This window comes from Rhinolophus sinicus, chromosome 3 (genome assembly GCF_057876585.1).
Source record: "Rhinolophus sinicus isolate RSI-liver-muscle chromosome 3, RSI-T2T, whole genome shotgun sequence".
Classification (NCBI taxonomy): Eukaryota; Metazoa; Chordata; class Mammalia; order Chiroptera; family Rhinolophidae; genus Rhinolophus; species Rhinolophus sinicus.
In genome coordinates this window covers 117,812,934-117,825,412 of record NC_142503.1, presented here as the reverse complement: position 1 = coordinate 117,825,412, position 12,479 = coordinate 117,812,934, and the positions used below count along the sequence as shown (strand labels likewise).

At 32.9% G+C, this 12,479-nt stretch overlaps 1 protein-coding gene across 14 annotated transcripts in view; it reads right to left on the bottom strand.

Annotated features, from left to right (window-relative positions):
- RALGAPA1 (Ral GTPase activating protein catalytic subunit alpha 1) overlaps positions 1-12,479 on the bottom strand; it is a 212,644-nt gene that overhangs the window by 167,386 nt on the left and 32,779 nt on the right. For all 14 annotated transcript variants that reach the window (XM_088796874.1, XM_019750420.3, XM_019750426.3 and 11 more), the window contains exons 5-10: positions 10,743-10,786; positions 9,249-9,426; positions 7,605-7,720; positions 5,308-5,446; positions 4,129-4,337; positions 1,982-2,221 (exon numbers count right to left, since the gene is read on the bottom strand). In XM_088796874.1, the coding sequence (XP_088653000.1) occupies positions 1,982-2,221; positions 4,129-4,337; positions 5,308-5,446; positions 7,605-7,720; positions 9,249-9,426; positions 10,743-10,786 (926 nt within the window). The remainder of the gene's footprint in view (positions 1-1,981; positions 2,222-4,128; positions 4,338-5,307; positions 5,447-7,604; positions 7,721-9,248; positions 9,427-10,742; positions 10,787-12,479) is intronic.

Sequence of the window (12,479 nt, the reverse complement as noted above, 5' to 3'; positions counted from 1 at the left end):
ATGATGCTGAATTAGAAATAAACCTATCCCTTTAAAAATCTGCAATGAAAACTACCCACAGAGATGCAGAGCAGACAAAAATAACAACAAAAATCTCCCCCAAAGACACAGGAACCAAAAACTAGCCTTACTACAGGTTTATACTGTGTGTTTCTATTATCTAGCTGGCTTGAAACTCAAATTGAGAATTCAGTTTAATGTGAGATTTGGTAGTGTTTCTTTGCATCTAGAAGAAACAAACCAACTCCTCTCTAGAGGAATCAACCTTTAAAAAACCAAATCAAGAAGAAGCAAAAAAGCTCTGAATCAAATTTCTGAACTTCTAAAATCACAAAATACTGCAATCACAAGAATATAGCACCATGAGAAAGAGCATATAGAAACAAAGTACAGCAGAATTCAGACCAAAAAGATCTCTAAATTATTAGTACAATCAAACAATAAAAAATAACTGTTTGGTTTTCAAAATTGACAAATCTCTGACAAGAATCAAGGTTGGTTTTCATTATTTGAAAAGGTTAACAAAATTGACAAATCTCTGACAAAAATCAAGAAAAAAGCAAAAAAGGGACAAATAAAGACTAACGGGAATAAAAAGGGGGAATATGAATATAAATGCTTCAGAGATTAAAACAATTGTTAAGAGGATGTAATAAACTTTATGTCAAATCTAAAATTCAACGGACAAATTCCTAGAAAAATAAACTTATTCAAACCAACTCAAGAACTAGGAAACCTGAAGAGTTCTAGAAGCATTAAAATTTCCCACAAGCAATATATTCCAACATTATTTGTCAAATATCTTCCCCTTCCCATTTATCATATATTCTGTCAACATAAACCCTAAACTTGGCAACCAGAACCACTGCGAAAGCTGGACAAAATGTTACCACAAGTGTGATTCTTTACCTCACATTGAGAAGGCAAATGCGGCTTTATGCGTTGTTTTACATATCAATAAGTATGTAGGAGACTTTGCTTTGTCTAGAGAGCTCCCTAGCATGTGAAGGCAGTGTGGCACAGAATAAAGAGCACTGACATGGGAACCAGGATCTGGGAGTTTTAATCCTGGATCTACCATTTACTTGCTCTGAGGCTTGAATGATCCCCTTTGGCTTCAAAACTCAATGATGTTTACCTGCAAAAGCTAAGTACCTTTGCTATTAAAAGCAAATTATTTAGTTTTCATAAGGTTTATTTTCAACAAAATTTCTAAGTAATTGAGAATATGCACTTAGGAATTTCTAGCTATCTTTATGTGAAATAGCTTTTATTCTTTTTATTTCCCTCTCCTTTATTCCCTAAATTATATCTGCCTTAAGCAACTTTAATTTCAGAACGTCGTAAAGGACAAAACTAAGCTTCTGAAGGGAGGATAAAGGCAATAAAACCATTGCTTCTTATATTTATAAACCACTTTAATTGATGGGAGTGAAAGATGAAATGATTTTACTATAATTTATTAATCAAGTGATAGGAAGAAAAGTTTCAAGCCACAAAATGAGTAACTAAGAAAATTCTGATACCGTGTTTCCCCGAAAATAAGACCTAGCCGGACCAGCAGCTCTAATGCGTCTTTTGGAGCAAAAATTAATGTAAGAACCGGCCTTATTTTACTATAAGACCTGGTCTTATATAATATGTTATCTTATGACCAATATAATACAATATAATATAATACAATACCAGGTCTTATATTAATTTTTGCTCCAAAAGACGCATTAGAGCTGACGGTCTGGCTAGGTCTTATTTTCAGGTAACAGAAAAAGTATGGGGGTGGGGACAGTTATTAAACTAAAACCATCATAAACAAAAAAATAAAAAATATTAAAGGATTAAATGTAGCAAATTTAAAAAACTAAATATGAACTTTAAAAACCATTTTCATAAAGAATAAATTTTAAATAGTTAAAAGTCAGTATATTCCACATTAAAGATTGAAGTCTTCATTATAAATTAAAAATACCGAGAGGTGTTTTACCTGACGAAATATCTCTGTGACAAAGTTTACATTACTTCTTTTGGAAGAAAAAACTCTGCGAACTATTTCAATGTCCGTGAGATGTTCTTCATCAATACTACAGAGACTGGATGAGCTAGGTTCTCGCTCCGTGAGAGTGCTTGTATTAGAATGAGACTGTTCTGGTTCTGTAGTCCTATCTGCTTTATCAGCATTATCATTTTTGTTTTCTTCTCTGGATACCAAACTAGCGGCTGCTCTCTAAAATATAAACAAAAGGGGAAGAATATCATGATCATTAACCTGATATTTTGTCTTCTAACAACAAATACTGGCAGAATCCAAAGCATTCCACAAGTAACATACAGAATTGCTTAAAATCTGGGTATAGAGCTTCATTTAGAAGCCATTCTAAATAACTATCGGTAAATGGGAATGCAAATAACTCAACATCTAAGTGATACAGTGATACTTACTAGTCATCTACCCACCTATAATTAGATTTGTTTTTCAGTATGTTTGCAGAATAAACAAGTTACTAATTAAATCTGGGTAAAAGAATAATGCAGGTGAATTAGCTCTGAACTTCAATAATAAATAAATAACATCGGATTGTTTGCTCCATAAAGCCTTAATGTTTTAAATTGTCTATTTAAAGAATAAATAAACAAATAAATAATGTCTATTTTACCTGAGACAAAAATTACACAAGTAAATACTTTTTAATCAAAAAACAAAGGAATGAAAGAAAAATTATCACAGAAGCAGAAATGAAGCTAAAAGAAAATATTACAAAACTCTATATTCTAATAATAGAATTTTCATCATGACTGAAGATGAAAAGTCTTAAGGTAATGTTAAAGAAATTACTACCATGGTATGATAGGAGTAGCACTATTCTGTATACGGTAAATTACTTTCTGGTAAGTTACTTGATTTGTGGTGTTAGTTTTGTCATCTATAAAAGAAGAGGATTTAGGTAAATAATCTCAAATATGCCTTTCCAATTTAAAAAAATCTAATTTCAGTCCCTTAAATTCTGGGGTCAGAAAAATAGTTCTTCTTGAGAGTTTCCACATTTAATCATTCTTTGTAAAGAACCTGGAACAAAATTTTGAGGAAAACACACCACATAGTCAGCTACAGATAAACAGAAGGACAAGGGAATATAAGTCAAATTTCCTAAATGCTAATGAACTATACACACATTATAACTCCTCTTAATTTTTAAAAGATTTAAGAAGTCATACAAAAAACACAGCACAAGATTTTTAAAACTAAATGAGGAAATCTGATAAAAGGAAAATAGTAAAAAAAAATACTGTAATATAGACAAGTTTGGGAAAACTGCACATTGAGGGAATAACAGAAAGTGAAAAAGAGGGGAACTTTAATTAAAAATAACAGATTTTAAAATATTAGCCCCTTCATTGTATAGCTGTATAATTTTATATAACATTTTCTAGACTCTGTATCCCTGTTGAAAAAAAAGGGAATGAGATAGGGACAGGACTTTAAATTAGCATTCTAAGAATGCTAGAAACCTAAAAAGAACTATGAAAGTCCTACAACCATTTAATTGCAAATTGTTTCCAACTGCAAGTATTTATTTGTAAAGTTCAGAATATTTTTATTTGTACAATTCAGGATATATTTAGTACTGTAAAATTAACATAAAATACAGAAATAAATTTGAAGTTGAGGCTCAGATATGGCTGAAATTATCTTATACCCTCCAAGTTTTATTCTTTTGTCAAGAAAACTATTAGTTCTACAGTACATATTAAAATTTGGATTTATGGGCTGGCCCGGTGGCTCAGGTAGTTGGAGCACCGTGCTCCTAACACCAAGGTCGCGGGTTCGATTCCCACATGGACCAACTGGCGACCGACTACCTCAGCCAGGGGGAGCACAAGGCTCATAATACCAGCATGGGCCAGGGAGCTGTGTCCTACACAACTAGACTGAGGAACAATGGCTTGAACTGGAGTGGGGGGGTGGCGGGGACGGTGGAAGAGGGGGGAAAATTTTTTGAATTTATAAAATGTATTTATACAAAGAAAATTCACTATTATTTGTTATAAGTGTGTTCTACACCTAAAGCAATTGAAATCACTGGACAAATCTCTTAAGACATTTCTAACTTTAGCAAACTATGTGTGTATTACCTGAATATTCTTTGGCAAGACTTCACCTTCCATACCAGGGATATGAGGGCCTGTATGTGGCTTTGGCTCAAGCCAGAAAGAAACCAGCCAACGAATGACAATAACACGAGCCTTAATAAAAGGTTCCTTTGTACAATATATTGCTTCATTGGTTTCAGCATCCTTTTTTATCATGAGATAATGTGGCTTTGGTCTCATCTGTGGGATATCTATGCAAAATAAAAGGAAAACCAAAACCAAAATAAGAAAGGAACTGGGCTTAGATAAATCTGCATTTTTAAACATTAAGAAAACACTGTCATGATGTTCTGGTTTTAGAAGTAGATTTAATACAAAAAAATGACATTTTAAAATAAGTTGCTAAATATCAACATAGAATCTAGAAAAGCAAACTATATATGGCTGATAAATGGAAACACATCTTTTTGAAAAATATCACTCAAAGGCTCAATGAATCCTGTCTATGTAGAGAAGTTTCTAGAACCATTTAAAATTAATGAGAGCTCACTTCAATTAATCTAAGACTGAGACACATATTTTGAAGTCATATAAAACATGAGATTTTTTCCTTGATTTTTAAAACAAATGTTGTTCCCAATGGCAAAGGCTTGCTACTCTAATTTGAGTCATTTCTACTATCCTTAATGATTTTGCCTAAGCCTGTCAGTTGCATAAACTTGGCAGAGCTTAAAATAGAAATATCTTGCTGCAAAAAGGACATTTCCACATAAAGACTACCAATGCCTTCTATATACAACAGAGGTCTGCTTCTAACCCAGGATTTGTTCATGAGGCTCCAGCTTCAAGGCTCCAACAGACACCTTAGCATAGCCCCTAAATATTGGACACGATCAAAATATATGACAAGGTAATTATTCATACAGAATTTGAGTAAGACATAATAAATTGAACCTTCAGGGGACCTTAAAAAGAAAATTTATAAAATACTGACACCTACCTCATCCAACAGGTGAAATCCAAAAATATCTCTTCACTCTCAATGAAAATTTCCTACTAATAAAATTCTATTTTTGGTATAAATCAAGGTATAATATCTCTAATCAATCAATACAAATATTAAATGTTATCAGTTTTCTGCAGGTAACGAATGTCAACTTTACACTGTGGTATGTTTTATTCTTACATATGATCTTTCAGAAAAACACAAAGACTACCTACCAAGTACAGGATGATATAAACTGTTCTCCTTGCAGATGTTTGGAAAAATATAAGGTAAGTAGTATTTCTTAAAATATGAAAACAAAAAGGAAAATCCCCTTTCTTGATTTTCTTTGTTCTTCCATTCTAAACTTTTTACCTAAAAATATACAATATAATTAGAATCATTCTAGGAGAAAGAAACCATTATTAGCTATTATGAACAAGCTTATGAAAGGTTACTTAAACAACATACTAAAATATTACACTGTGAATATATATAGCTATATATATATGTATTATGTATATATTTATGTACATAAATAATAAAGAACAAATCTTAAAATTGGTCTGACATATAAATACATTATATATGTTATACTCCAAAAATCTTATAAGTTAAAATGTGCTCTGGAAAACTGTCAAAGTTGATTTTAACTCAGGTCTACTAATGACAAAGATACTAATGTTCTTTTCCCTTCCCCCTTGTTAGAATAATTCAGCCTAAAACCATACAAAATAGGCATATGTGAGAGGGAGGAGGGGAAGGAGTAAAAGCAGTAGCAGTGAAGTGCAGATAATCAGAGCCTGACCACGGGAAGCAGGGCACCCATGAAGGGGTTAGAGCAGAAGCAGTAGCGCAGTGGGGACTGTCCACGAAGCAGGGAGGTGGGGGACACTAGAAGGAACAGAGCAGTGAAATATAGGTCAGAATTCCAGTACAGTGAGGAAGTAATTATCTAAGTAGGGGAATAGTAAAGGTAAAAAGTGGACCACAATGAGATACCACTATATACCTACTTCAGAATGGCTGAAATTACAGACTGACCTTACCAACTGTTGGTAAGGATGTGAAGCAACTTTAAGTCTCATACATAGCTGGTAGAATGAAAAAAGGTACAGCCACTTGCAAAGCAGCATGACAGTGTCTTAAACAGTCAATATATACCTACTCTACAACCCAGCCATTCCACTACTGGGTATTTGCCTAAGGACAAAGAAAGCTTATGTCCACACAAAGACTTGTTTACCAATATTCATCTGTTTTATTTGTAATACCAAAAACTGGAAACAACTCATATTATCATCAACAGGTGACTAGATGACAAATTGTGGTATATACCTACAATGGAAAGCTACTCAGCAGTAAAAAGTACCAAACTATAGATATACAATATGATTTTCAATGTAATTATGCTGGGAAAAAAAGAAAAAGGCAGATCAAAAAAAAGTATGTACCACATAAATTCCTTTTATATGAAAAATGCAAAGTATAGTGACGAAAATCAGATCAATGAATGGTTGCCTGGGGAGGTGGGAGTAGAAAAGGATGGATTACAACGGGATCTAAGAACTTTTAGGGGTGACAGGTTCCTTATCTTAACTATAGTTTCATGAGTGTATACATGTAAAAAGATTCATCAAATTGTACATTTCAAACATTGCAGTTTATTGTATGTTAATTATACCTCAATAAAGCTGCAAAACAATTTTAAAAATCTATATAAAATACAAAAAAATTTAAAGAAAAACTGATAATGACAGCAACAACTACTCATTATAGAACATTTACTGTGTGTCGTGCACTTTTTATGCTAAGTACTTTGCACTAATTATTTAAGCCTCAAACACCAAAATGGGACAGGTAATATTTTTATCTCTATTTTAAGCACAAAGAGGTTAAATAATTTGCCAATGGTCACACTGTGGTAAGATGTAGAATAAGGACTCAAACCCTGGAAAACTTATTCACAGTCCAAATTAACTTCATGTTTGTTTCTGAAGCACAGGGAATTTTTGTGTTTAGAACAGTTATAAGAAATGTGTATGTACTAAGAGTGTTTCCATTAGTCAGGACATGCTCATTTCATACCTAGAGATGAACAGGTTACTTTACAAAATACATGCACCTGGAAATTTTAAAAGTACAAATAAGTTTAAGTGTAAATTACATTCCCCCAGATTCCTCTTGGCAGATTAATCCCTATATCAGTTGTTAGTTTTTCATTTAAAGTACCACAGCTGCTCATTATAAATGAAAGGATTAGGAAGTAAACTCAACCGACTCACATAAAAAAGGATATAAATAATCTACTTTAAAAATTTCTCCTTCTAGTTCCCTTTCTAAGAGGTTCATAGTGCTTCCGATAATTTTTTTTTTCAGAAAACATACTAACATATTTTCAAAAGTAAAAATTTGTCATGTCTTCAGGAAAATAAGCAAATATCTACTATGACAGAATAATGGTAAAAGAGGGAAAAATGAATTACCCACACAGGATAGTAAAGGGGGTGATATCAAAAAAGATAACATGTACCTGAATTACTATATATTTTAAAAGTGCTTCAAGAAAATAGCTTGTGAGATCTTCTTGTCCTTTATCTCCTGATTGTGGGGGGACGAGAGGAGTGATTTCCTCTATAGTGACTTGAGCTATCCAAAGACAAAAGGAAAGTTTAACATCATTACAAAATAAACTTAATAATACAATAACAAGACCCAAATAAAATTTAACTACAAAAAACATACATGTAATAAATACTGCTTGAAAACATTCTAATGATTGAATGTTGAAATAAATCTGAAGTCATCCTAATAGTCCATCACAACAACCATAAACTCTAATAATCAGCTGTTTCATGAAATCTTGATTGAGGGAATGTGACACAGGGAGAGACAAACAGATATGCAGGGATTAAGAGTGGATAACATCTCACTTGGGAAATAACTTCTCGTACTTTAAAATACACATTAAGAGTGTCTATTACAAAAATTCCATAATGTGATGAGAAACATTAATAAAAATGTGCTTATTCATTAATTAAAAGACAATCTGATTACTCTAGGCCATGACTATGCTTACTCTTTAATGTAGCCCCTTTATGCAAAGGATTAAATACTAGTTTCCTCTCAAAAAGAAAGAAAAGTTAACATCTTAGTTCCTTGATGGCAATAGTGCAGTAATAAAATAAGAAACTTTTATATTTTTTCACTTCTCAGATATTCAAAAACATTCATTGTAATACACCTAATTCAAGAAAAATCAATCCACAATCAGCTGAATTCCTATAAATATTTCCTAAGCAGCACAATCAGACCTGATTTAGCATAGGCAGGTCCCTAAACTGTTCCTCAGTAAATATAAGCTAAATAATTATTAAACTTACAGAAACGGATTTTTTTATACTCCTCTTTGCACAAAGTAAAACGCACTTGTACTTCAACGTACATTCAATTAACTCAAGGATACAAGGCGATACATGAGAACTGGAAATTAAAGGTAAATGTAAATGGCCTGCATTAACCATATATTTCTGATGCTTTGACATCAGGGGTCTTGTTGGCCCTGGAGAAAATGTCCCTCCGGGACTATCTAATTCCTAGTGATATAGTAAAGATAGGCCTGCGAGTGTGCCTTTTACATGCAAGCCAGCCAACCCAGAGACCACGCCTCCACTGTCGCCTTTACTGGGCTCTCACACTCAGGGCCACTATTCAGTCCTCTGACCTAATCACCTTAGGGCCGGCTACCAGACAACTAGAGGCAGCCCGCATGCTCCGGAGCCTGCTGAAATCATCCAGACTAGCCAATTCTAGGCCTAGTCACCCCGCCTCACACATTCCTGTCTGCACAAACCACAATAAGGGCTCTTGCCCGTGATACCCACCCCCATCTCTGCTCCACCCCACTGCTGACTGCCCCTGGTGCTGCCCAGTGTGCCCACCCTCCCTGGTGTGGCATGCCCTCTCCTCTTGGGAACTCTGAATAACAAAATATAGTTTTAATGGCAATCACCTCCTGATCTGTTGGCCTCATTATACCTGAATAATAATGAAACTTACATTTGAAAATATGGCCTTGGATTGCCTAGTTAATAAATGTACAGACATTTAAAAAATATATTAACAAACTACACAGAAAACTTTAAAATATTAGTAGATAAGATCTCAAGAATCTTACTTTCTTGAAGGTTGAGTGGAGGATTAATGAGATTATCTAAAGTTCGAGGTCCATATTCAGATTGTGGTGCCGAGAATCCAGGGATTAAACATGAAAACATCCAAAGCTGTTCTTTGCTACAGTTATTCTGAAGAGCTTGTAACCATAACAAGAAAAGACGAACACCTTCCCTCCTGATCTAAAATAAAAATGAAAAACAGTATTTTTATTTACAATTGAAATACTTTTTTCCTTTTAAGGCCAAAATTCTCTGGAAGATTATTACTAGATAATTCTAGAAGAATGATACTTTGCAAAAGGAGGAAAGGGACAAAGGGAGGGGAAGAGATATTACACTCATGACATTTATTGAGCCCTCATTATTATAAATCTAAATTCATGGATTTTGAACAAAGGAAGAATGAACTTGGCCTCTAATTACTTAAAGCCATCAAGTAATTTTTATTCTACAATTTCCAATCATAAAAACTCAGAAAATCATTTCCTTCTTGTCTATTCCCCTTTTCTCTCCTTTCCATCACCACTAGTCTAATCCAAGAAGCGAGAAGAGAGAGGGCAATGACTGTTCCTTGCTATAATGAAAGGAGGAATGATTATGGGGACCCTGGTGCACTGCTAAATCAATGCTGTTGTCCTTAAAAAGCTTATCACTCTCTGAAATTATCTCATCTACTTATTACTTGCAGCTAGGCTGCAAAGCAGGAATTTTGGCCTATTACTTATATTCTAAGCACCTAGAACAATGCCCTGTACACAGAAGACAATAAATATTTGAATGAATGACTAAATATTCCCAAGAAGAGAATAGGAAATGATTTTTAAAATTAAATCTCAGATAAGCAAACACAAAGTTCTTCACTAGCCTAACCTCACTGGTATCTTTGGAAATTAACCTATCGCAGGTCTGTTAACTGCCTGTTTGACAGTCTGTTAACTGTCAAAGCTATTCAACTGCTTCTACCTCACGGTTTAGTCAGATAATAGGATAAAGATGTAGGAAGGCTTAATCCTTTCTACTGCTACACCCAAGCCTTGATTTCAAAAGAATTACAATGTAAGACTTTAACCTATAGCAAGATGCTTTTGGACTGGACAGCTCTTCTTACCACAGTACAATGATATAACGAAAAAGAAAAAATATATACATTTTTACATAGATCCCCTACTTTCCTCTATACTATCTAAAAATAACTATGGTAAAATGAAGAAGAATTTGGTGAATGACTATTTTCTTCTGGAGACCACAGAGTAAAGTATTTCTGGTGAATGAGTCAAAGCAGCGGCAAAAGTACAATAGTTTTTCAATAGCCTGGTCAACCTAGTATGTATTTTCATTCATACTGAGAATGTTGCTATATTTTAAGTAAATTCAGTTCAATTAAGTGGACTAAAGACAGTTCAAAATTCTTTAGGAAAAAGCTGATGTAAGAAAAATGGCTGTATGCTTTACATAGTTTTTAAGAAGTCAGGAAAGAAATATAAATATATTTATACCTTCAAAGAATTTCCTGTGTGGAGTAGTTTCTTTAAAATCAAACCTGAAAAGAAAACATGATTTTAAGTACTCATATCTTACTATTTTTCTAAATGTCAGAGTTCTCGGTCAGACTTGAAAACACTTTAAAACAAGTCCTTGGCAACCTCCAAATTATTCTTGGTGACCTTGATATCCTTCTGGCCATAATCTTGGGACCAGAAGGGCATACAAAAAGTCACCTTCTCAACACATGGCTTATTGCAAATAAACAATGATGTATTCTAATGAAACAAATCTTAAACCCTAAATTGCATTTAATACAACAATCTATGTATATCTCTTGTTTAAACTAAGAATACAATTAAATACTTTCTCCATCACTAATTCAAATAAAACCACTGTAGAAAATTTCCATTTAGCTAAGCACATAAAAATCTACAACTCTAATATTTCCTAACAAATATTTCCAGTGTACTAACTTTTTCCAAAATATTCAAAACCATATATTTTACTTTTAAATTATACAATATTTCAAATCTACAATAAAATACTGAAATAACACTAACAAACATCCAGAGGTCCACCATTTGGTCTGAACAAATATAAACACAGTCTCATGCTTCTTAATTCCAAATTTTCATTTATTTATATTATCTATAATGTTTTATCTAACAATACAAGTATCATTGAAGCCTCCTGTGAATCCATCCTGAATCACTTTCCAGAGGAACGCATTATCCAAATTTTGGTATTATTTCCACAAATTTAAAATTGGTTTACACGTTTAAAATCTTACACCCATAAGAAAAATTTCTTCCACAGCTATTTAATCCTGCATTTTTTAATTCTTTCTAGTAATGTAAAGATTATATATATATATATATATATATATATATATATACATGATATATATATATATATATATATATACCATATATATATGGTATATATATATATATATATATATATATATATATCATATATATATGATCAAGTCTGTGACTTTAAGTTTCATTTGTCACAACAAAAATAAGGTTTAAGTTTCAACAAACTGTTGATTCATCTGAAATTCCCTTCCTTATGTTTGAGCAAATTCAATTTCTTCAAGTAATACCATGTAAACCCCAGTCATCAGCTCTCCTAAAAATATCTATATACGCTAAATGCAATGTGGTATCAGGGACTGGATCCTGGAACAGAAAAAGAACATTAAATGGAAAACTAATCAAATTTGAATAAGTTTGGGGTTTAATTAGTAGTAAAAACAACCAAAACAAAATCTTATACATGGTATCATACAAAGTAAGTCATCCTGTAAGTTGCTTTTCACATCCAACAATAGCTTCTGTAATTTATCTATACTGATCTACGTATTGTGAGTGAATTCATTTTAACTGCTGTACACTATTCCATTCTTTGACTATACCATTCATCTTCTTAAGGTTAGGATATTTGGTTTGTTTTCAAAATGTTGCTATTCCCAAGAATACTACAATAAATGTTCTTGTATGCATGTGAGTTTGCATTGATTCCCTGTTATGCATGTGAGTTTCTCCAGGATATATAAGCAGAAACAAAACTACTCACTTTCAACTTTATTAAATATTGGCAAATTCTCTCCATAGTTGAGAAATTTAGCAGCACTAATAACAGTGTATGAGAGTGCTGTGGTAACAAATTCTTGGCACCACAAAAAAAACAGGCAAATGCTCTAACATTTGCCAGTCTGATAAGTGTTAAATACTTAATGCTTT